Source organism: Odocoileus virginianus, chromosome 22 (assembly GCF_023699985.2).
Source record: "Odocoileus virginianus isolate 20LAN1187 ecotype Illinois chromosome 22, Ovbor_1.2, whole genome shotgun sequence".
Taxonomy (NCBI): Eukaryota; Metazoa; Chordata; class Mammalia; order Artiodactyla; family Cervidae; genus Odocoileus; species Odocoileus virginianus.
Window position 1 is genome coordinate 52,076,829 of NC_069695.1, and position 26,554 is coordinate 52,103,382.

The window sequence follows — 26,554 nt, forward strand, 5'->3', positions numbered from 1 at the left end:
GATTGGCTGAAGAAGGTGCCCTTCACAATCACAGCTTAGGAAAGCGCGGGGGGGGGGCGGGGTTTCCCCGCGTCTGCGCCGAAGGCGGTGGCGCCGGGGTCAGCGTCCGGGATCGCGTGGACCGGGCAGGGTGACCCGCGCAGAGTCCACCTTGTGCAGGGCAGCGACCCCACATCAAAATCGCCGCGGTTTCCCAATCCGGTCAGACCTGGGCGTTCGTTAATTTGTAAGAGTCCTTCCGCTGCGAGTGTAGGCGTGGACTGCGAGGCTGAGAGATGCAGAGCAACCTGGTGGACGTGGACACGCAGTTTCCCGCTTCGCCTCGGCCGGACGAGTGTGCCGCCCGGAGCAGGGCTCTGTGACTGCTTGACCCATCCCCTCCGCCCCAGAACTGCCCCATTCTCTCAGGAGAGAAAAAGAAAAAGAACAACCCGGGAACTGTTCCGTAAAAGCAAAAGCGGCCTCAAGTGAAGGTTCTGAGGACGTCGGTCGCTCTGAAGTGATTCTCTCTTGACCCCTGAGTAGGCGAGTACTTCTATTAGTGTCTTCTGTCTTTTCTCACTGGTATATTGTTTAAGGTAAATTCTAAATGATTGATAGCTCTTGGAATAGAGCCTGGAGCAGTACCTCCCCTGAGCATCCATAGGAAGATTTACAAATGTTGCATTTTAAAAAGGCGGGGGAGAGAATTCCCTCACGGTAAAAAAAAAAAAAAAAAGTAGTCTGATTTTTGTTAAGGGCTTTTTCAGCAACCGTATTTACTTCCAAAAGAAGGACACGGTGGATTACACGTGTAGGTCATCCCCCAGGAAACAAGAACCGGCACAGCTCTTTCCCCTCGCTGCTGCTGCTGCTGCTGGTTCCCTACCCCCTTGCTTGCCGCCTCCGTAGGAATGCAAGGCCAAGAAGACAAGTTCCCAAACATTCCAAATACTCTTTATCCATTTCCCATGATGGAGTGGGTCAGGTTTTCAAATACTGCACCAGCCTTGCATCTCTGAAATAAGCCCTACCTGCTTATGATACGGAATTCTTTTCTTTTTCTCAATGTGCTTTTAAAAAAATTACAAAGGAGGCAAAAATATACAATGGAGAAAAGACAATCTGTTTATAACAAGTGGTGCTGGGAAAACTGGTCAACCACCTGTAAAAGACTGAAACTAGAATACTTCCTAACACCATACACAACAATAAACTCAAAATAGATTAAAGATCTAAATGTAAGACCAGAAACTATGAAATTGTTAGAGGAAAACATAGGCAGAACACTCTCTAACATAGATCACAGCAAGAGCCTTTATGATCTACCTCCCAGAATAATGGAAATAAAAATAAAAATAAATAAATGGAACCTAATTAAACTTAAAAGCTTTTGCACAACAAAGGAAACTACAAGCAAGGTGAAAAGGCAGCCTTCAGAATGGGAGAAAATAGCAAACAAAGCAACTGACAAAGAATCTCCAAAATATACAAGCAACTCATGCAGCTCAATTCTGGAAAAATAAACGACCCAATCAAAAAATGGGCCAAAGAACTAAACAGACATTTCTCCAAAGAAGACATACAGATGGCTAACAAACACATGAAAAGATGCTCAACATCACTCATTATCAGAGAAATGCAAATCAAAACCACAATGAGGTACCATCTCACGTCTGTCAGAATGACTGCCATCAAAGAGTCTACAAACAATAAATGCTGGAGAGGGTGTGGAGAAAAGGGACCGCTCTTACATTGTTGGTGGGAATGCAAACTAGTACAGCCACTATGGAGAACAGTGTGGAGATTCCTTTAAAAAAAAAAAATAGAACTGCCATATGACCCAGCAATGTCACTGCTGGGCATACACACTGAGGAAACCAGAATTGAAAGAGACACATGTACCCCAATGTTCACTGCAGCACTTTCACAATAGCTAGGACACAGACACAACCTAGATGTCCATTGGCAGACAAATGGATAAGGAAGTTGTGGTACATATACATAATGGAATATTACTCATCTATAAAAATGCATTTGAGTCAGTTCTAATGAAGTGAATGAAACTGGAGCCTTATTATAAAGAGTAAGTCAGAAAGAGAAACAGCAATACAGTATATTAATGCATACATATGGAATTTAGAAAGACAGTAACAATGACCCTATATGCGAGACAGCAAGAGAGACACAGATGTAAATAACAGACTTTTGGACTATGTGGGAGAAGGCAAAAGTGGGAGGATAAGAGAGAATGGTATTGAAACATGTATATTACCATATGTAAAATAGATGACCAGTACAAATTCGATGCATGGTGCAGGGCACCCAAACCCAGTGCTCTGGGACAACCCAGATGGGTGGGGTGGGAGGGGTGTGGAGGGGGTTCAGGATGGTGGGACACGTACACCCATGGTTGGTTCATGTCGATGTATGTAAAACACCACCATATATTGTAAAGTAATTAGCCTCCAATTAAAATAAATAATTTAAAATAATAAATTTTAAAAGTATAGTTAATTTACAAGGTTGTTGGTTTACTGATTTGTTTCAAAGAGCTCGATTCTGGCCTCTGATTTTCTCCACTGTTTTTTCTTTTTTTGGTCGCTGATTTCTGCTCTTTATTGAGTCTTCTGCTTGCTTTGGGTTCCTTTTTTTTCTTAGTTTCTTGAGGTGAGAGTTTAGATTATTGAATTGGGATTTTTCTTCTTTTCAAATACATGTATTTAGTGTTAGAACTGTCCTAAATGCTTTAAAAACAGTAAATCAGGTTATGTATACCATTTCCCTAACAGTTCCCAGGTCTGCTGAATCTCCCCAGGACTCTGGCAGAGCTGTGTGTCAGTGACAACTGCCTCTATAATTCAATGTCAAGACTTTCAGATTTCAGTGCCAGTTCTGAATAACTCCAGAAGTGCTTAAAACAAAACTTTGGTGCCAGTGACCTGGATCCCATTCCTGGTTTAGTAACTATCAGATGCATGACTATGACCTAATCAGTTAACTCTCTAAGCCATTGCTTATAAAATGTTTAGCCAGGGTCTGGCACAAAGAAAGAAATCAACAGATTTTAGCAAATGCTATTATCAAACAAGACTTCCTTACTTTAAAACGCAGGTATAAGGAAACATCCTACATGGCAAGTGCTCCAAGGTGAAGTGTGTCGCTTCAGTCGTGTCCAACTCTGGGTGACCCCATGGACCGCAAGCCCCCTGGCTCCTCTGTTCACGGGATTCTGCAGGCAAGAATATTGGAGTGGGATGCCATTTCCATCTCCACCAAGGTGAAGTAAATTTAGGCAAACTTAGAAACAAATCTAAGAAATTAAAAGGAATACAGATATTTACAAACTTCCTGACGTTCCCTCCAGCAAAGAAATTTTAATAAACATTTAGAAAACCAACTCTACTCCTGAAGTTTCTCAGGTGAAATACACTGTAGAAAGCACTCACTCTTCTACTAAAAAGCAAAAATAAGGAAACATCATTACAGTTTTTATTCCTTTTCTAATCCTGCCACTCATGCACAAGACACACTTCAGCAGCTCCTTACTTCCCATTGACAAATCATTATATTTGCTATAACCATAGAAAGCAGACTCCCTTGACAAATGGGCACTCTACAAAGATGGACTCCTATTCAAATTATCTACATGGATAATTTGCATTAAACCCGTGTCTTTTAAACACGTTAGCATAGGTTAACTGTTCCCTTCTAAAAAACATCTATTTCTCTAGTATATATACCCTATGTAGTTGATTTCCAAACAATTCCCCATCTATTAGCAATAATTTCCAAAGCTTACTAAATTTTTTAAAGTTTCATTCACTTTAAAATAGACTTGAAGTTGTTTTTACCCATGTATATTTATAACACAAATTGACTATCAGAGGCAGAAATGAGGAGCAGAGAGTAACAGATATCATCTGATCACAAAGAATACAATTGTCGTAAGTTCACTGCTGAGGTAGGGCAACTTTCCTCAGTAACTTCAGACAAGGCAAGCTAATTATATATAGGAAATCTTATTGTAAATACATTCTTAGGCATATTTCCTTGTATGTATTCCTACATATTTCCTTGTATTTGATATGTCCATCTTTAAGTAGGAGCAGATAAATAAAAAGATTAAATGTTTGATTGTACATGATTGCAATATTAAATTTACTTTAAAAAATCTTTTTGTCTCCAGCACAAGTAAATAGAAAACAGTAAAATTGTATAGATAAGGAAAATTCCAGATACACTATTTAACTTTGTAGAGTTCAGGGTTCTAGACAGTTCTATGAAATACAGCTGATGGTGTTATCATCATCAGGCCCGCCAAGTCAGAAGACTGGGAATCATACAGGTCAATCTCCTCTTTATCCCTACTACCACTGCCCCAGATTTGCCTTTCATGATTAGCTGCCTATCTGTTTACAATAACTCCCTTACAGTTTCTTCCAGCCTCTAGTCTTGAACTTCTGAGACCCATCTTCCATCAGTAGTGAACCCCAAACTAAAATCTGATCACATCATTACTTGTCTGTGTTAGTATCAGTTGTTCAGTTGTTTCTGACTTTTTGCAACCCCAAGGACTGTTGCTTGCCAGGCTTCTCTGCCCATGGGATTTTTCAGGCAAGAGTACTGGATTGGGTTGCCATTCCCATCTCCAGGGGGATCTTTCCAACCTAGGGATGGAACCCAGGTCTCCTGCATTGCAGGCAGATTCTTTACCATCTGAGACTACTTGTCTAATACCTTCCAATGTCTCTCAACAACTAAAGTTCAAATTCCTTACCGAGAATTTGAAGATCATCCAAGATCATTCAATATCTGCTTCCTCTCTCTAGCTTCATCCTTTGTCATTTCCCCCTCAAGCCTCATAGCCTAGCAACAGTGAGCTATTTTTAGATCTCCCACATGTAGCATTCTTTCCTCACTTTGTATCCTTGCTCAAGCCCTGTCCTCTGCCACTTACCATAAGTTTACCTCTTACCCCTTATTCTCCTTACCCCCTTTATCCTGGCCAAAGACTCAGGGCCCTTTTTGACTCAGCTTAGGAGTCAATTGTGGTTGAGGCATGTGCTGACCACACCCTTCCCCTCCAAGTAATGCTCTTTCTGCTCCTTTATTCTCCAGTCATGACTATCATGCACTCACTACATCACCGGTCTATGCGTCTGTCTTTCTCACTGGACCAAAAGTTCCTCAAGGACAGGAATGGTTAGTCACATCTGTATCTTCAGAGCCTAGCACAGTGCCTGGCACTCAGCACATGCTCAACAAATATTTTTGAATGAATAAGGGTATAAATGTGATACAGAAGAGGGCACGTGAGTACTTGGAAAAACCATAATTATACAATGATCATACTGAGAAATATGGATTAATTTATCTGTCACTAGCAAGCACATCAGCCAAGTTTTTAATGTTTCCATGGACACCTACTGAAACTGGGGGTAATCATCAGTTAGTTCTATTACACCTGTAACCTGTTATCACTGATCAAGTTCGCTTTGTTTTTACAAAATCTTGTGTGTCTCTAAGTGTCATATGGCCTAAATAATAAGAGATGTTTGCCCAAGTTGTTTATTAGGAACTTGGAGTCAGCTGTGTCCAGTTCAATCTCCAGCCAGTTAAGACTGGTTAAGATGGTAAAAGTGTCCACTTGGTGACCTTTAATATCAGAAGGCCAAAACCTCCACCCTAAAAACATACTAATGCCACTATTTTCTGAGCATGTGTCCCATGAAGAAGTCTGGGGCTTAGCTGCACAATGATGATTACCTCATCTTTCTTGCCTCCAATTTCCCCATGTTCCTGCCACCTCAGATTTATCCCATAACTATCCCAAGTGCCTTGTCTTTGGGGAAGTGGATATGAGATTTGTTCTCCCATCTCCTCACTTGGTGGCCTTGAGAATAAACCCTTTCTCTGCCAAACCTCACTTGGCTTGCTGCATGTCAGACAAACCTGGTTTGGTAACACTATTAAAAGTAAAACTGTTTTATTTCTTTCTAGGTCTAGGAAATTAGGGGAAAGAAGGTAAAAGCAAACAGCAGAATGTAAATAATTTAAAATGCATGAGTGGATCTAACACTAGTCCAAGGTGCTCAATGCAGCCACCTAAGCGGACAAGTAACATGGATGATGGAGAGGGCAGTAGAGTTCTCAAAAGCTGGGAGCCCAATGTCAGAAACTCAGTTTCCTACCAGAATAAAATTGCCATCTAGGACTTCTAGGGCTTCCCAGGTGGCACTGGTGGTGAAGAACCCACCTGCCAATGCAGGAGACGTAATGAGACATGAGTTTGATCCCCGGTTGGGAAGATCCCCTGGAGGAGGGCATGGCAACCCACGTCAGTATTCTTACCTGGAGAATTCCTCGGATAGAGGAGCCTGGAGGGCCCAGTTCATAGGGTCGCAAAGAGTGAGACATGACTGAAGCCACTTAGCACTCATGCACACACCGGACCTCTGAGGCTGATGCTAGAAGGAAGTAAACGTTTGTTTCCAGGTACACAACTGCATCCCTCCATATCCTTCTGTCCCCGATTCTCTCTCTGATTGCTAATACCACTCCCCAGCACCTCCTGTGAATACTACGTTGACTCACGGCATCCGTGTGGACAGAACCCTTTCTTTACTTTTTACAGCAGGGCCAGAATATTCAAATGAACTTTACTAAAGGATAGCATAAAAGAATTTTCCACTATGAGAACCTGACATAGTTCATTCACCTTTAATAAATGAAGCAGTGATGCCAATTCAAAAAGTCTGTCTGATTGTCAAACCTCAAGTGATTGTGAGGTTCACACCCAGTGAGGACCCTTTTTAGGGACCCACCCTATCAAGTCCACCTCTCCCTCTGTGTGTTTGAGGGCAGCGGATTCTATTCTGCCCATAAACACAATCTTAGACATCCGAATTCTTCAAATTCCAGACATGCTGAACCCAGCCCTAAAAACATCAAAGTTTTGTCATCTTAGTTCGTTTCCTGTCTAAACAGCTGACTCTTCCCCAGGTAGTTTTTTTAGAAGTGACCTTCATCTTCATGTGGTACTTGGCTACTCACAAAATATGGTCTTATCTTTACATGTCCTTACAATTTAAACATGATCTAAACCAATACAATGATCTTAATCTTCATAAAAGAGATATATACAGTCAAACTATCAGGCAGAATTCTTAGGATTCCATCCCATCTTGAAGGCCTGTGAGTGAGATAAAGGAAAACTTAAGTAACTCACATCTGGAAAACTGAATAGGCTTGCCAACAAGCTTGTCATCAAAACGTATCCTGTGAGGAAAGCTTTTCCCTGAATGAAAATTCTTGCCATGCTAAATCACTTCAGTTGTGTCTGACTCTTTGCAACCCTATGGACTGTAGCCCACCAGGTTCCTCTGTTCATGGGATTCTCCAGGTAAGAATATTGGAGTGGGTTACCATGCTTTCCTCCAGGGGATATTCCCAACCCAGGCATCAAACCTGTGTCTCATGTCTCCCGCACTGTCAGGGGGATCCTTTACCACCTGGGAGTCCAGGTGGCCACTATTATGTATGAAACATTACATCATTATGTATAAAACATTATATCATTACTTATGGATGTAAGTGGATGTGCATATATATTTTGAAGCCATCTCAAAAACGACAGAATGATCTCAGTTCATTTCCAAGGCAAACCATTCAATATCACAATAATCAAAGTCTATGCTCCAACCACTAATGCTGAAGAAGATGAAGTTGAACAGTTCTATGAAGACCTACAAGACCTTCTGGAACTAACATGAAAAAAAGATGTCCTTTTATTCATAAGGGACTGCAATGCAAAAGTAGGAAGTCAAGATATTCCTGGAGTAACAGGCAAGTTTGGCCTTGGAGTACATAATGAAGCAGGGCAAAGGCTAACAAGAGTTCTGTCAAGTACTATAAATAAATACCAATGAACACTTCACTTGACTTGGGGACTGTGGGCTCTTCCCATATCCCATTCTTCTGCCTCCCCAAAATCATTGTTATCCTGAATTCTGTTCATCATATCCTTGTTTAGTAAAAAACAAACAGTTTTTCACATATGGATATATCAACAAACAATTTATTCAGCTTTCTTGGAGAATGATTGAACTTTATAAAAATGGGATTATACTGTATGTAGTCTTCTGGAACTTTCCTCCCCATTCAAAATCATGTTTTTAAAAATTCATCCATATTGAACAGAAGGTGAACATAACAAGTGAACAAGAATGGTCTTAGCAGCATTCTTCATAATAATTCTAAACTAGAAGCAATCTAATTGTCCTTCAACCTGAGAAAGGATAAATATATACACACAATGGAATCCTATCCAGCAATGAAAATGAATAAAATACTGCTACCCTCAACAATATGGATGAATCTTATGAACATATTTACAAAAGAAGTTAGACACAGGAGAGTTTGTGTTGTATGATTCCATTAATATAAGGCTTCAAAACAAGCAAAATGAATGTATGGTGTTAGCAGCTGGGACACTAGTTACCTTGAACGAAGTGGGTAAGTGACTAGGAGAGGGCACCAGGGGCACTTCCTAGATACAGATAATGTTCTACTGTTAGATCTGGGTGGTAGGTATATAAGGATGGTCATCTTTGAAAAACCATCCAAGTGTATACTTATGATACGTTCACATTTTAATTTTGAAAGGTTTACCCATGTTGTTGCACATAACTGTAGTTCATTATTTTTTGTTTGCCATATAATATATAATTATGTAAATATAATTCAGTTTATCTATCAATTCCCTTGTCCCTGAACATTTGGGATTTTGTTTGCTTGTAGCTACTTACTTTATTCAACAAACAATGCTGCTACAAATATATTTCTTGGTGCACATATGCAAGAATCTCTTTAGGGGAAATGTATAGAAGGAATTTCTAAGTCTAAGGATATGTTACAGTATTCAACTTCAGAAGATAACATCACATTATTTTCAAATTTTCATTCCTGCATTCCAACAGTGTATGGGAGATCTAATCCTGAATCCTTACTATTTTGTCAATTCTATGGTATCTCATTGTGGTCTTATTTAGATTTGATAATTAACAATGTTGAGTACCTTTCCACAGGCTTATAATCCATCCTTCTTCTTTCTGCAAAATACCTTTTCATGACTTTACTGCTTTTTTCTATGACACAGTCTTACCCTAACTGATCTGTGAGAGTTCTTTATATAGTCTGTAAACTAACCACTCGTGGATTACTTTCATGAAAATATCTTCTCCCAATTTGTGACCTGACCTATTGAAAAACATAATTTTTCAAAGCTTTTTATTATGGACAAGTTCAAACAAACACAACAAAAGTGGGAAGCGCAGGGCTCAGCCACTGGCCCTCCCCAGAGGCCATACCCTGAGGATGCATCCTACCCCTGTTTGGGAGATGGCAGCGGCCTCTCGCCGGGCCACACCAACGCCAAAGCCAGCTCTCTCTCAGAGAACCGTGGGTGCAGGATGAACGGCTCGTGCCAGCAAAAGCTATGGCGGGAAAAAACGGGTACACAGCGGCATGCTGGGAACGCTCAGAGCATGCTGGGAGCACGCAGGGTATGCTGGGAGCCCTCCGGCTATGCTGAGAGAGCTGGGGTACGCTGGGATAAGTTGGGGTAAGTTGGGGGCGCTAGGGGTGGTGAGGGGAGGTCTGGGATGGCCAGGCATGCTGGACACAGTACCCCTGAGTCACGGGGAGGGCGCTGAGGAACGAGGACACGCAGGCCAGGAGACTGAGGTGGGCTGGGCGTGACCCGGAAGACAACTGCTTGACGAGCCTAGAGGGAGGCAGGGAGCTGCGGAGGTTGCTCCAGGCCGGCCTCCTAGCCTGCCGCTGCCTCACCGCGAGGCTGGCTCGAGCGTCGCCTCCTGAGAGGTTTTGATGGCCTTGCTTTGACAGGAGGCGCCTGCTGAAGAGATAGTTGTAGCTTTTGAAAGGGAAAGGAACCAAAATTCGTTCTTTCACGAAGGCCCGCGGGTTCCAATATTAGGGCATCTAATTTAATCAGTAATTTATAGAATCGCCTTTTAAATAAGGCACTTACGGTAGGTAAAGACCTTGGAGATATTTCCACCATTTCCATGCGGTGCGTAAGAAAATGAGGCCCCAGGGGAGGAAACTTGCCTGTTGATCTTGGAAGCGGTGGGTAGGGCCGGTGGGAATCCGACCCCCAGTCAGGCCTGTTCCCACCAAGGCCCCACAGAGGGAGGACCAGTGAAGCTCCGGCAGGGCTGGACGCTGCCTAACCAGCAGGTCACTGACTTCACAGACTGGGCGCTCACGATGACCTTGGTTCTCTTGGGGTTTTGAGTCATCAAATGGACAATTTTGTAGGTACCTTTTCCTTACTGTAATACTTATCACCAGGGCAGAAATGTAGTCAAAATGTTATTTTGTAGCCGGCACGTTTTCCGTTAATCAGCTTGGATGTGAAAGGTAAGTGAAGTTAGTGAAGTCGCTCAGTCGTGTCCGACTCTTTGCGACTCCATGGACTGTAGCCCACCAGGTTCCTTGGTCCATGGAATTCTCCAGACAAGAATACTGGAGTGGGTTAAAAGGTGCTACTCTCTAAACAATCTGTTAACAGATCATCCGAATTTTGAGCCTTCCAACGCAGCCCTTACACAATCTAGGGCAAGAAATTTGTACGTTTTAATCTGTAAGTTCTGCCAGTTATGAATTGAAAAAAAAAAATTGTTTTCGTGTAATGCTAAATAATAAAATTAAATAAATTCCTGCCTATTCCCGAACAGGTCAGAGTTGTTTACACGCAATTTTCTGATCAGTCTTTGAAGTTGACAAGAGAAAGAGAGGACCACTCACAGGAATTTTTTGGTGACTTTGCTGTAAGATATTTAAAGGAAAACTGAGGCAGAAAATAATTTTAGTGGGAAATGTGTTTCAGAAATGAAAGCAACAAATCTCTGCATTTTAACTGTCTATTTTCACTAACGTGCACTTTTGTACTTCTGGGCCCAAGCCGTAATCAGTTCTTTGTTTTTTATTTTACTTCATTCGTTATTGATGCTCTTTACCTTGTTGAAGTAGATTGTGTTGGCCTTGGAACTTTGTACTTCATTAAAAAAAATTTCTTTCCACAACAGTAAGCATTTAGCATAGAGAGAGAGAGTAGAAAAACAGAGAGAAGGAAGGAATATTTCTATTTTTACTATCAGAAATCTTCTTAATTAGGTACACCAAATTAATTAACACCTTGTGTGACTTTGTTTTAATCTTTATAAGAGTACTCGCAGTTTTAAAAGAATTCCATGATCTTTAATGAAGAAAATTTCAAGCACCCTGGTACTTGAGTAAGAAAGACGTGTGGGAGCCAGAAGGGCAATGCCACCATTGGTCAAATGGCACCACAAGGGTATTTGGTTACTGAGATCAGACCTAAGGCTGGTCACACTCCAGATTCCAGGACTGTGTTAGTGCTTCTTTTCTTAAAGAGAGAAAATATGTGGATGCTTAAAAGTTTGAAGTACCAGAATACCAGTTACCTTCCCTGGATATGTTTGTGTATCCTAGAGAAACTGAGCTTAAATCATTTCACATTCCAGTTTTCTTTTCTGTTATATATAAGACAGACCCGAAAGGTATGCCCTGTGAATTATCAACTGTAAAATGTGTCCCACAGAGAAGTTGGAAAGCCAGAGAATTTGTGGAAAAGGAAACTAGATAACAATTTAAAGATCTCCATGAACAATTTTCTTTAGTGTAAAATGGTGAAAAATATATTCTTCAGCTTTGAAATGCTTTATAGAGATAACTTAAAATAGCAGAAGGCTTTGCTATACTTTTTGATTTTTTTAAGAAGTATTGTTGTCATAGGAAAGATTTTGTTTTCCTGAAAACAAAGAGAAACTTAATAACCAAAAATTTTAGAAAGAATTTGTTAAAAACAATGTAGCAGAAACATATCTAGTACCCAGAACAGAGTAGGCATTTAATACACATTGCTGGTGGTTCTTGTGATATTTGTACTCAAATTATTCTATTTGTTGTATAGAACTGCAGGTTTAAAATTATAGATTTTATTTTTGGAGTGGCAGAGTGTTCTAAAGTGTATTGTGATGGTTGCAACTCTGTGAATGTAGTAAAAGCCATTTAATTATACATGTTAAATAGGCGAATTGTATGTGATATGAATTATATCCTAATAAAACTTGTGCCCCCCAAGTTCTAGGTTATCATTAGAAAACCTCAAAGGTAAAGTGTAAGTGGTATTTAACCTCTAATATTTGCTAAACTTGTTTTTGCCATTGTATACCAATGCAATATCAAATATTCTGTGATGGATTGAAATGCTTTACCCTATTGGTAAAATAAATAAAAGTTTACTATGTTTTTATTGTTGTTTGTTTTTAAAGGCCTGATTACTGAGGCATTCAGTCAACAGGAAAATATGAATGCTTCTAAGCAGCAGTCACTGTTCTTCATCACACTTCCAGATTTACACAAACTCTGTGCTGTCAAGATAATATTGAATAACGGAGTGGCAGACACTGAGATTAGGAGTAGACAAATGAAGATATGCAGGTAAAAAAACACAATCTTGTAACTAATACTTTCTAAACTTTTTACATCTGTAAGAACTGTTTTAATAGTATCACCTTTAAAGCAAGATACTTATTTGCTAAATCTGTTTATACAATTTTAGAATAAAGGAATTCAGTATTGTTCTGACCAAGTATATTGAATTACATTTAAGGGAGGACTTAAAGTACTTCATATAGAATATCTCACTGTTGAGTCTTTGTATTTGTGGCTTCTTGTGTGTTATTTTAATTAAAAAATTTTATAGACATTGATGAATTAAATCAGTGGATTAAGTCAAAACTTAGTCTTAAGTTTTGGGAGATAGTCTTTAATAACTGTTTATGAAGTACCTACTGTTTATGAAGTACTTCAGGAGATACCATAAACATTTTAGATTAATTTTTAGATTTTCAGATTGATGTAAGAGTATTTCTCCAAGAATTATCTTGAAATATCTAACCTAAGATAGTCTTTGGAAAACACTTCCAGAAGTTGACACCTAAAGTATAACACTGAAGACCCACCATGTATTAGTCCCTTAAATTGTTTGAGACACTCACGGAAGAACTCTTAGAATACATAACAAGATTATATCTCTAATTGAATTTCTTAGAGAGGATCAAACACTTATAAGGTGGCTAGGAGTCAGAAGTAAAATACTCTTGGGTGTCCTCCATTTTGCTCTTATTTATAAAACTTGTCTTCTGACCACTGTGTATTTTCACACTCAAGTACATCCAGGAATCTGTACCCTTCCTGCTAAGGTATAATTTGATACCCACTGAGCATTTACTTGTGACCCCTTAGGGAAGCAAATAAGTAGAAAACCTTAAGAGAGATTTTCTGCCATTCACTTTCATATTGAAGGTGGTCTTGCCCATAGAGAGGGGTGCTTTGACTCATCGTCCCAATAACTGACAAAGAGGCTAGAACAGAAAGACAAAGACGTGGTTGTGTCAGACAAAGGCACATCTTGTACAAGCACGTACTGGGGACATCCCTGGTGATCCAGTGGCTAAGACTCCATGCTCCGTGGGCAGGGGGCCCGGTTCGATCCCCCATTGGGGAACTAGCTCTTGCATGCTACAACTAAGTTCACACACTGCAACTAAAAGATCTTGTGTGCCTCAATTAAGACCCAGCACGGTCAAATACATAAACATTAAAAAAAAAATCATAAGCCTGCTGCACCACAGTTGCAACAAAGATGAGCCTAGCAGAAACATGTTGACCCATCTCACATTTTGACCTAACCCCCTACACACGTGCACTCCTAGCCTTTAAAATTTGTTTCCTTGATGATTAATAATTTTTTTTGTATTCCTACCTCTATTCCATTTTGTGTTTTTTCCATCTTTTCTAATAAAATTATTGATGGTAATTTGAAGTGTAATGATTGTTACTGTAAGTTCACTTGTCTTTTGAATACTTAACTAAAACCACTACCCACTTCATTTTCCTTCAAAAAATTTCCTTTTTGAAGGAAAAGAATCTAGTCAATAGTTCTGACACTGAAGTAGTTGATAACTACACTGTTCCTTAAACTCTTTTCTCCAGTGCTTCTGGGTGGGATGTTTCAAGAGAACAGCATCAAAACATGTATATTATCTAGGGTGAAACAGATCACCAGCCCAGGTTGGATGCATGAGACAAGTGCTCGGGCCTGGTGCACTGGGAAGACCCAGAGGGATCGGGTGGAGAGGGAGGTGGGAGGGGGGATCGGGATGGGGAATACATGTATATCTATGGCTGATTCATGTCAAAGTATGACAGAAACCACTACAATAATGTAAAGTAATTAGCCTCCAACTAATAAAAAAAAAAGAAAGAAAAAGAAAGGAAAATGGAAGAAATAGGAGTTAGAAGAGCTGAAGTCTTCATAATGCTTAGACTTTTTCAAGTCTATACTTAAAATAGAAATGGAGTTTTAAAAGAGACATTTTAGTTTACAGATGAAAGGGTTAAGAAACAGATGTGCAGACAAGTTGTTATATTAATATCATATCTAAAACTTTATAGTTCTCTCAATCCAAATCTTGGCTGATAGCTTGCAATATTCAAGGTACCATGCTAAGTGTGGAGAATCATATGGAGATCCATAATACAGTCCCTGCCTAGAAGAAGCTTAAACTTTTCATTGGAACTAGCAATTTTTAAATATTCTGATAAAATGAAAACGGAGCGTGGGCAGTCCAGTTTAAAATGAATGCATTTCATCTCCACAGGCAGTTGCTGTTTTTGCACCAAGATATCCTTACATCACCTGTACTTGGAATATTTACCCAAATTTGGGTGGTGATGGCGGTTAGTATTGTAACATTTTATAAAGTATCATTCATAATTATTTAGAGCAATATTGATAAGCATTAATTTGGGTATTAATTATAGCTCAAATTGAAGATAGTTTATGAAGACTAATTACATTGTGTTGTAGGTTGATCAAAACATTAACAGACTTTAACTTTGATATATCTCATGTTTAAGATCCATTTTTGTGGCTCTGAATTCGTGTTTAGTTTTCTCTGTCATTGATGTTAAAGATTATCAATGAATAAAATATGTTAACGGCATAGTTTTTAAGATAGCACAGACTTAATCCTTTTTTAAATTTTATTCTTTAGAATTACATTTAATATAAAAGAAGTTCCTTGTTCCAACAGATCTCCAGTTGTGTTTAAAGAACTTGGGCCAACATGTTTTTTTATTTTGGAAATTTCATTAAAATGTTTTTCTTACTTAGTAAAATTAGAACAAGAAATATATTTTCTGGTGCTGTATATAGCTCTTATTCTGAAATTTTAATTTCCCAGAAATTAATATTTATTAATAATGCTGATAGATAGTTCGAAATCTTTAGTTTATTTATTTTTCTTTAGGTTTTAGGTTTATATCCATTTCTTATCTTCTCATTCTTAATATTGTTTTTAAGAAAGACAAGATGTTAGTGAACAAATAGACAGTAATGTCTTTATATTCTTTTCTACCTGAAAAACTTAGGGAATGAGTATCCTAATCTTAGCAAGAAGAAGAAGAAAGTCACCATATAAAAATATGTTTTGAACTTTCTCTTGATCTTCCACTTGTGTCCATTTTCCTTATTCATGTCTAAGAAATTATTGCTTAATAAGAAAGGTATTAAATATTTATTATATGAAATTTACTGGCCTTTTCCTTTATATGGTTTCTGGATTCAGTTCATTTCCAGAAAGGCTTTCTTCACTTAGGAATGTACCCATAGATTCTATTGGGTTTCCCAGAAAGTTCATTTGGTTTTTTCTGTAAGACGACACTTGTAGAGCTTCATTGCCTTTCACTTCATTTGAAACAGTTGTTAGACTGTATTGTGACAGCTGTCATATCAGCATGCATTTTTTTTAATCAAACTTGATACATTTTTGTGTAGCCATTTTAATATTGAAGATGGAAGAAAAAAGCAACACTTTCAGTAAATTATACTTTATTATACGAGAAAGGTGGGTTTCCCTGGTGGCTGAGATGGTAAAGAATCTTCCTGCAATGCAGGAGACACAGGTTCAATCCCTGGGTCGGGAAGATCCCCTGGAGAAGGAAGACAACCCACTCCAGAATTCTTGCCTGGAGAATCCCATGGAAAGAGGAGCCTGGCCGGCCACAGTTCACAGGGTCATAAAGAGTCAGACGTGACTGAGCGACTAACACTATACCAGAAAGGTAAAAAGCAGCTGAAACAGCAAAAAGATCTATGCAGTGTATGGAGAAGGTGCTGTGATTGATTGAACATACCGAAAGTGGTTTACAAAGTTTCTTGCTGGGATTTCTTGCTGGCCAGTGCTCCATGGCCAGATAGATCAGTTGAAGTTCAGTTCAGTTCAGTTCAGTCACTGAGTCCTGTCCGACTCTTTGCGACCCCATGAACTGCAGCACGCCAGACCTCCCTGTCCATCACCAACTCCCGGAGTCCACCCAAACCCATGTCCATCGAGTTGGTGATGCCATCCAACCATCTCATCCTCTGTTGTCCCCTTCTCCTCCTGCCCTTAAGCTTTCCCAGCATCAGGGTCTTTTCAAATGAGTCAGCTCTTCACATCAGGTGGCCAAAGTATTGGTGTTCAAAGTATTGAACACCCAGGACCGATCTCCTTTAGGATGGACTGGTTGCCTTTTCTAAAACCAGCTTGAACATCTGGAAGTTCACGGTTCATGTATTGCTGAAGACTGGCTTGGAGAATGTTAAGCATTACTTTACTAGCGTGTGAGATGAGTGCAATTGTGTGGTAGTTTGAGCATTCTTTGGCATTGCCTTTCTTTGGGATTGGAATGAAAACTGACCTTTCCCAGTCCTGTGGCCACTGCTGAGTTTTCCAAATTGGTTGGCATATTGAATGCAGCACTTTCACAGCATAATCTTTCAGGATTTGAAATAGCTCAACTGGAATTCCATCGCATCCACTAGCTTTGTTTGTAGTGATGCTTCCTAAGGCCCACTTGACTTCACATTCCAGGATGTCTGGCTCTAGGTGAGTAATTATACCGTGACTACCTGGGTCATGAAGATCTTTTTTGTACAGTTCTTCTGTGTATTCTTGCCACCTCTTCTTAATATCTTCTGCTTCCGTTAGGTCCCTACCATTTCTGTCCTTTATTGAGCCCATTTTTGCATGAAATGTTTCCTTGGTATCTCTAATTTTCTTGAAGAGATCTCTAGTCTTTCCCATTCTGTTGTCTTCCTCTATTTCTTTGCATTGATTGCTGAGGAAGGCTTTCTTATCTCTCCTTGCTTTTCTTTGGAACTCTGCATTCAAATGGGAATATCTTTCCTTTTCTTCTTTGCTTTTCACTTCTCTTCTTTTCACAGCTATTTGTAAGGCCTCCTCAGACAGCCATTTTGCTTTTTTCATTTCTTTTTCTTGGGGATGGTCTTGATTCTTGTCTCCTGTACAATGTCGTGAACCTCCATCCATAGTTTATCAGGCACTCTGTCTATCAGATCTAGTCCCTTAAATCTATTTCTCACTTCCACTGTATAGTCATAAGGGATTTGATTTAGATCATACTTTAATGGTCTAGTGGTTTTCTCCACTTTCTTGAATTTCAGTCTGAATTTGGCAATAGGGAGTTCATGATCCGAGCCAGTCAGCTCCCAGTCTTGTTTTTGCTGTATAGAGCTTCTCCATCTTTGGCTGCAAAGAATATAATCAATCTGATTTTGGTGTTGACCATCTGGTGATGTCCATGTATAGAGTCTTCTCTTGTGTTGTTGAAAGAGAGTGTTTGCTATGACCAGTGTGTTCTCTTGGCAGAACTCAATTAGCCTTTGCCTTGCTTCATTCTGTACTCTAAGGCCAAATTTGCCTGTTACACCAGGTGTTTCTTGACTTCCTACTTTTGCATTCCAGCCCCCTATAGTGAAAAGGGCATCCTTTTTGGGTATTAGGTTCTAGAAGGTCTTGTAGGTCTTCATAGAACTGTTCAACTTCAGCTTCTTCAGTGTTACCAGTTTGAAGTTGATAGTGATCGAATCAAGACATTAATTGAGAACAATCAACATTATATCACATAGGAGATAGCTGACATACTCAAAATTTCCAAATCAAGCATTGAAAATCAGTTGCACCGGCTTGGTTATGTTAATCACTTTGGTGTTTATGTTCCACATAAGTTAAGCAAGAAAAACCTTGACCATATTTCTACATGCAATTCTCTACTTAAACATAAAAAAAGCTTCCATTTTTAAAACAAATTGTTATGAGTGATGAAAAATGGATACTCTAAAATAAGGTGGGATTGAAAAGACTGTGGAACAAATGAAATGAACCACCACCAACCACAACTAAGCCTGGTCTTTATTCAAAGAAGGTGATGTGTATATGGGGGGGATTGGAAGGGAGTTCTCCATTATGAGCCCCTTCCAGAAAACCAAACGATTCATTCCAATAAGCTGCTCCCAGTTAGACTAACTAAAAGCAGCACTTGACAAAAAGTGTCTGAAATTAGTCAACAGGAAAGGCATATTCTTCATCAGGATAATACAAGATCGCATGTTCCTTTGATGTCCAGGCAAAAGCTGCTACAGCTTGTCTGGGAAATTCTGACTCGTCTGCCATACTCACCAGAAACTGGACTTTAAGATTTCCTTTTGTTTACAAAATTCTCTTAATGGAAAAAAATGTCAATTTCCTGGAAGACTGTAAAAGGTACCTGGAATAGTTCTTTGCTCAAAAAGATAAAAAGTTTTTGGAGGATGGAATTATGAAGTTAACTGGAAAATGGCAGAAGGTAGCAGAACAAAATGATGAATACATTGTTCAATAAAGTTCTTGGTGAAAATGAAAAATGGGTCTTTTATTTTTGCTTAAAAGCCAAAGGAGGTTTTTGGTCAACCCAGTATTTCAGGAAGAGAATGATTATCACTTGCTTCTTTCTCCAGAGCATGGAAACTGTTAGGATGATGGTCCTCTGCTGTGTTCTGCTGTATAAATGTTTAAATTCTTTATGTAGTGCATTGTTTAATAATATATTTAAGTCATTTTTATAAATATGGATTTTTTAAATAGATGACATTTTATAAAGCTGGAAAACTTCATGCCTATGTGGAAAAATACAGAGCTAAGGTAAGTTTTTAAAAGGATAATTCCAGATGTTGTTGTATTGATTTTGTATATTCAGCTTATTTTGTCAGTAAACAAAAATTAGAATACCTTTCTCGTAAGTTGTTTCTATGCATGTGAAAAAACTAATATTTTCTCTCAGGACAATTTTTTTGTGCACATTTAATAGAGAAGGGGGGAAGAGGCTTAATTTTATTGGGTACTTTCTTGCAGGCATTTTATGTGACATAATTTCATTTGTCATCTCTGTTTTCCAAGAAGTGAATATCCCATGTTTACAGATAAACTGAAACCCAGAGAGGTGAAAAAATTGTCCACAATCATATAGCTCATAAGTAAGGGAACAAAAAAAAATACAGAATTTATTCTCAATGGTGATGAGTGTCTGGATCTTAGCAAAGAAAAAAGAAATGAATACTTGAAGTAGAGCACCTATCATGTCTCAGTACTCAGGCTGTTGAGACTTTACTAGAGCTCCCATCATGTCTCTGCATGGGTGTCTGAGGCACCGTATCCTTGGTTATTCTAGCAGCCTATCCAGGCATCATTGTTGGCCTCTGTTCCTAGATCTAGTGGAGTGTGGAATGATGAGGTTTTCGGTCATCTTCAAGATGAAATGCTTTAAGTTATAGGAGAATGATGAAGTCTCAATAATACCCAGAGATGCTTTGCAGTTCCCTGAGAAATATTTGAATAACCTGAAAGCTGATTTTAGCCATCATTTACCATCTGTGGGAAAGCAGTGTTCTTCTCACCTGTGTTGAGCCTTCACGATTATGCTCAATTTGTCTTTATCTGGATACTTTGTACATGAGTAATAATCACAGCAGATAGTCATTGAACATCTATGATAATACTGAGCACTTTGCTTGTTTCTGGAGATAAAGCTGGGAACCTGATAAACTTCTTGCCCTTGGGAATCTTAACATAGAAAAATATTTTCCTCCTCTTTATTTATTGGGTGACAGTTCTTGGCTGTCTCACTTTTGTCTTGCTAACTAAGGCCCTGGCAGTGTTTTCTCTGGGCTGCATTTGCAAGAATGTTTGTATAGCAAACAGCCCTGAGTGTTTCCTCATATGAGTATGCTATTCCATATGCAACTGAATACTCAAGGAGGGACTCTGCTCATCTCAGAGTTTTCTCTCTGTGAAGCTCTCTTCTCTCAATACTTTGCCCTCCAAACTGTAACTCCCGTGGCTTCCCTGGACTCTCAGTTCTGTCCCTTCAACCCAGGGAGCTGGCTGCCTCTTCCAGGATTCCCCTTCCCTGCACTGCAGCCTGGAAAGCCTCTTTAATTAATATGCTGCGGTCTCATGAGTTTCCCAACTCCTAGGGGTTTGTCTTTTTTTGTTCCTTGGTGGCCTGTGTCTTGTGAAACATTGTTTCATTTAACTTACCCAGTGTTTTAGTTATTTCAGGTGGGACAATGTGTCTGGATCCCATTGGTCCTAAGTGAATATTCTGACCTTTGAAAATTGTGTGCAAGTGGAGATACTTGTTGCATTGTATCTAGTGCAAACACATGCATACTGCTGGTTCCATGTGTGCCCCCCTTGTAAACATTTAACTTTTCTGATATTGGACTAGAGTGAACAGTAATGAAACATGTCACAGTGTAGTTTGGGGAGGCTTCCTCTGTGCAGAGCAGAGTACAAAGTAAAGTGTAAGATTCTAGCCCATGAGCTCCAAAGATTTAGGCTTATTGGGGCAGGATAAACTGGTAGAATTTGGCCATTACAGTCATAGTATCAAAGTGAATATATTTTAACACTTCTTTAACTTCAGAACCAGATAGGATTAGCTAGAGTGATGGCTGTAACTTCTCTCCAGAATAGCCCAGTTTTGTTGGGAGGTGATCTAAGCACACAGACATTTTCTCTGAGTTTATAGTATAGCATAACAATTACTGTGAACTTGCCCATATTTTGTGCTTTAATATTTTTAGGTGGAGGCTCCACAACAAGTAGTTCCTATAATTCTTCAAAACTGCCTTTCATATTCACTCACAGCTAGACTTGCTCCAGCCTGGAATAAAGCTGGCCATCTCTTGGTACAAGGTGACTTTATCTCTTTCAATCCTTAGGGCTTTCTGAACCAGATTACTTCTATTATGTACGTCTGTTTTTAATTTCAAGATATATTGTTTTGGGGAATTTTTTTCAAAAAAATCTTTTTATTTTGTATTAGGGCATAGCTGATTAACAATGTTGTGATAGGTCAAGGTGAACAGCAAAAATATTCAGCCATACATATATTATACATGTATCCACAGGGAATGGTTTTTAAAGCGTAGCCCCAACCAAACATTCTTAAGCAAGCCCCCATCAACAAAAGTGTCCTCTCCTTCCTTTGTGATTATATCCAGAGGAGATTTCCTAGTGTTTCTATGGAAGAAAGTGGTTTTATTATAGAATACTTGATGTTTAAAAAGGAATAAATATAAGTTATGGAGCACTATAATAAAATGAACACAAATTATTAGTGTTGTTGGAACCAAAAGTCTATTCTGAATTTTTGTGTTGTGATCTGTTTTCTAACTATTTTATACCAGAAAAAAATGTGTGCAGGAAGAATTGAGTATTTCTGTCTTTTTAATATAAGAGATATTTTTGAGTGTTGTATTTTTTTCTCTGAACTATCATCAGATATTCATTTGTATAAAACTGCATTGTAAAGCATTTTCTGCAGCTTTGATAACTTTGCATAAGGAAGTTATATTAAGCATGATTTATGATTTTTAATAATATGGTGTATTCTATGAATTTTTTAAGGAAGAGAATTTCTTTCTCAGATGGGAAAGCAAAGTGCTGTTGGTAAGTAAAAATATAAAAGTTAATAGATAAAACATTAATAAAATAGTTGCTTAAAAAGTGTTATAGATTGTTGGGTTGTTAAAATCTTGATGATTAGGTTGTATCAAAAGTTAATCAAGATACTGTTATAATCACAGTTTCACTCAGGAAACCACTTCTGATTCAAAAATATATATTCTACTTCATGAGAAAAAAATTCACTTTTAATTGATATAAAAGCTACATTTTTAATTTCTCTAGTTAAAATTATAACTAAAACCGTTTAATTTTGCAGGTATTTATAATGTATAGTCTCTAGAACCATATTATAAGAATTCTTTAGTACTGTTGTAAGTAAAAGCTTTGGGTTTTTTTATGAGTACATGATTCTTGTTTTTAAAAAAAGATTGCCTAAAGAGACACAGATTGGTCTAATCTAACTCTTTTGTTGATGTGCATGGTTCTGTTGCAGATAGACACATTCCTATCAGTAGTCCAGAGATGGCAGATAGATGGAAATCCTAAGCCAAGTAGACATTGTCAGTCATGGTGGTTTTACCAGCATTTGACCGTAGGCTTAAATCTACATGTCATCCATGGACTGTTCTATCTGAGCTGGCTTCCGGCTGAGGCCCGTGCCCCTCTTGCTCTGGGTTTGTGTGTAAGGTGGGCAGCAGCAGTCACTGTGCTCCTGCTCTGGATGAATGACTTCTTTGCCTGTCCCCAAACACATCAGGAGACCAAGCTGTTGGAGGGTAAAGAGAACAGTTTAGGACAGCAACACTCCTCACTCATGTGTTAGAATTTTTTCTTTTAGTTTTACTGAATGTAATATTCTGCAGCAAAACTTACAAGCTGTAGATATATAGCTCGTTGGATTTTCACAAACTAAAATATGCTTAGAACCAGTTCTCAGATCAAGAAATGGACATTACCAGTACACCAGAAACCCCCACATGCTTTATTTCAGGTAGCACTATCTGACTTAGAAGTTGTTGTGGAGTCACTAAGTCAGGTCCGACTCTTTGAGACCCTGTGGACTGCAGCACACCAGCCTTCCCTGTCCTTCGCTATCTCCCGGAGTTTGCTGGTTCATGTCCATTAGTCGATGATGCTATCTAACCATCTCATGCTCTGCAGCCCTATTCTCCTTTTGCCTTCAATATTTTGATTATGAGAAAGCAAGATAGATGCCTTGGGCTCTGAAAGATTTGAAATATATCTGCCAGTATATTTGAGGACATTTGTTAGTAAGTCAAAAACATGGGATGGTACCAATTCTGATTTAAGAAGAGTCTTCATTTTTCACATATAATAAATGTCAGGCTTCTAGGAGATGTCTGCTAAGTTTTCCTGTCAATTGTGGGATGTCTCATTTTTCTCATTGTAACTGTGTCCTACACATTATACCCACATATGTACTGTTCTGAGGGTTTGTCTTCTTTTAGATGTCTCATCTGTAGACCATCAAAAAATATAAATATATTCACCATATAAGGTGACTATTTGAATTTTACCATGTGTGAAAAAAATCAATTCTTAACTGAATTTCTAACTTGAATAAATTGAGTTAACTTCTTATGTTACTCAAATACTTAATTTGTTAAGCTGGAGTAATAATTCCAGAAAGTTCATGGTTAATAATTTTATTTTCAGAGTTAGATATCAATGTAACAGCAACTCAAGTTTGTCTAAGCATAGAAGCTCATACAATCAGACTGCCACCACCTCAGGTACCACATATTTTTATTTCTTAATATATAATTAATGTATTTTTATTACTATATAATTAATATAATATATTAATATAATATATTAATATAATCAATAATATATTAATATAAATATAATATAAATTAATATAAATTAATTAATATAATAAATTATAATTACTGATATGCTAGGAGGTTTTAATTTTTAATAAGAGTGATGAGAAATTTATTATCAAAATCCATATCATTAAATACTTGACATATTGATATTGTCTTAAATCTGTTTACCAAAGAAAACATCATTCTGTCCATTTAACACAGATCTGATTATGTTATTCCTTTGCTCAAAAATCTCTTTAGGTAGCATTCAAGACTCCACAGTGCTGCGTTGCCTCAGCACCTGCTCTTTGCCTTTTCTTTCACCTCCAAATATTAAAAGTGCTATTTCAGCTCATACTGAATATATTAATAATAAACCCACATTGGCATTATTATAGTTTTTTTCATCTTTTTTTTTAACGCTTAACACTTTTTGCCTTCTTAGTAAAAGGATCTATCTTCTATTTTGCTTATTCTCATAGCACCCAGTATAGAAACTTTCACATTAATGATAACTCAGTGACTGTTATTTTCCTTCTTCTGTGACAGTGGTTCTCAACAGAGAGGGGTGGAGGGTGAAATGAGTGGTTTCTTCCCCGTGAGACATCTGTGACTTCTGGAGGAAACTGGGCTATCACTCGATGGGAGGGTGTGTTGCTACGGTGTTAAGTGGGTAGAGGCCAGGATGCTGCTGAGTCTTCTAGAGCACACCAGAGCACCTCCACTCCATCCCCACCAAGAGTCTTCCGGCCCAGATGACCCACAGTGGCCGCACTGAGGAAGCCCAGGCACAGGACTGAAGACTCTTCTTTGCTTAGCGTGCCCCTTGATGTGCCCCTTGATGTGCCATGCACTCTGCTTGTTCTTCAGGGACCAGCTCAAATGCCGCTCCACTCATTTCTCCATTCATTCATTGTTTGATTACTTGTTATGTTAAGGCAGTAGACAAGTCAAAAATGAATGGGATCTATGTTCTGGCCCTCAACAGTTATGTAAGCCAGTAGGAAAGCTGACCTGAGTGTAAGTAATTGGAGTTGCTACTGAGTCCACGCTCTTATTGCTCGCTGCATGGCAGGCCAGTAGATTGAAACACGAGGTGTTTGGGCAAAGACCTGTCAGCAGACGGAGAGGATGGTGGACTAGTGTTCCAAAGAGCCATCTTACCAAGTTCCAGTTCAGGCTGCTTTTATACTAAAGAGGTAGCGGGTGTGGCTGGTTGTTACAAACTTCTTGGTGCCTGAATCCTTTGTTCTTGCAGCTGTCCATGTCGGTCAAGTCATGCTCTTCCTATAAACCTCCAGCAAGACAGAGTTTCCACAGCTTTTTGTCTCTATATGAATGAAAAGTGTTACACCTTTCAAGGTCAGGCCTGGGAGACAGGGCTTGAGAATGGGCTATCACATATATTTCAGGTTGGTTCTTCTCTGTCACAGAGCCAGTGGCATAATGTGAATATCTTGTACTGACAAGGAACCTCCCTAAGGCTCCAAACCTGCTGTGATCTTTCACCCACTAAAACCTCCACACTATGCCTCACCACATATATTTATAGTATCTCCATTAATCTCAGAAACACAATGGAAATTCAGAGCAGGATTAGTCATTGAATGTGGAGGAAAGGGGTCTAGATCTAGGCCTGTAAGGTTTGTATTGGCAGAATGCAGATAAATCAGTGTGGGGGCAGTGCTTTAAGCGAGGGCCTTGTTATAATGCTGATGGCTTGTCCAGGAATTGGAAAATTGGCTGGGTCAGCTGGAGTTCATTGAGAAGCAGCAGGCAGTAGAGTTAGAATGTTGTTTCCCCGAAGATGAATGAATAAGAGCGAGGGATGTGAAACGTTCTCTCTAAACACAGTGTCCTTCACCCTTTAATATTTTATTTTGCACCTCACTTGAGATCTCTCCAACCTCTGCCTCACTGTAAGAAAATGGCCCACTGTAAGTGTGGAAACTGTAAGTGGCAGAGTGAGGAAACTGTAAGTGGCAAGTAGTTGCCATAGACAGGGCACCTGAGCACCAAAGAAAAAAGCATTCCAGATCTTGGAGAAGGGATACAAAAAGAGAGTACAGTTGTTGGTTCTGTCCTCTTGCTTTTAGAAGACCAGAGGAAGGTATAACTTCCTAACACATCCTCGTCCTCTACTTTAAAAAATTTGTTTAAAATTTAATTAAGAAGCTATTCTGACAGAATGTAAATATCTTCCTTTGGGCCGAGATTCAACTCCCACTTAACATAATTAAAGAAACTGAAAGCCAGTTCAAATGAGTACAAAATAGGAGTTTGGCTTTGGACAATAAGTGGGAAAGTATGAAATATTTGATAAACTGTGTAGAGGAGGAGAAGGGGTGAGCTGAAACACTGATTACCTTGTGTAAAGTGGTTATACATGATTCAACGTGACAGGCTTTGAAACTGTTTCTTAACTGATGGTGTATGTGCGATAAATCTTTCTTTTTTTTATTTTAATGAAATCTGTGTTTTTAAATGTTTCCTTTTGTTTGCCAAATTCTTTGGGGGACTTATGCATTAAATTCTTATTTCTATCAAAAGCTAAGAGAATTTGATATTTCTCCGAGTATTATAAAGAATTTTGAAACTAACCAGCGTGCTGTTATTGAGGAACAGTCCATTTTAAGCAACTGGTGCTACGTTCTGCCAAGGTGAGATTTCAGTTTGTATTATCTGAGGTGGGTTTGGGATATAGTAGTTTTCTCCTATTTTGCTTCAACATTATTATGTGCAAAGTATAAACCATTATTGTGAATTTTGGAAACTGAATTATAACTTTAAAAAGATATTGAAACAATATTGTCATACTTGCAGAAGCCATCA

At 38.7% G+C, this 26,554-nt stretch overlaps 1 protein-coding gene across 5 annotated transcripts in view; it reads left to right on the forward strand.

The window, feature by feature from the left end:
- Positions 1 to 63: 63 nt before the first annotated feature.
- Positions 64 to 26,554, forward strand: part of C22H18orf63 (chromosome 22 C18orf63 homolog) — a 39,740-nt gene continuing 13,249 nt past the window's right edge. The window contains exons 1-9 of one of the 5 annotated variants that reach the window (XM_020877039.2): positions 9,251 to 9,604; positions 10,743 to 10,835; positions 12,363 to 12,531; positions 14,757 to 14,835; positions 19,065 to 19,121; positions 21,065 to 21,176; positions 21,891 to 21,932; positions 23,568 to 23,644; positions 26,273 to 26,382. In XM_020877039.2, the coding sequence (XP_020732698.2) occupies positions 12,398 to 12,531; positions 14,757 to 14,835; positions 19,065 to 19,121; positions 21,065 to 21,176; positions 21,891 to 21,932; positions 23,568 to 23,644; positions 26,273 to 26,382 (611 nt within the window). In that variant the 5' untranslated portion in view covers positions 9,251 to 9,604; positions 10,743 to 10,835; positions 12,363 to 12,397. Of the gene's footprint in view, positions 3,260 to 9,250; positions 9,605 to 10,742; positions 12,532 to 14,756; positions 14,836 to 19,064; positions 19,122 to 21,064; positions 21,177 to 21,890; positions 21,933 to 23,567; positions 23,645 to 26,272; positions 26,383 to 26,554 lie in introns of those variants that run through there. The other 4 variants (XM_070452971.1, XM_020877045.2, XM_070452970.1 and 1 more) reach the window with 4 other exon arrangements.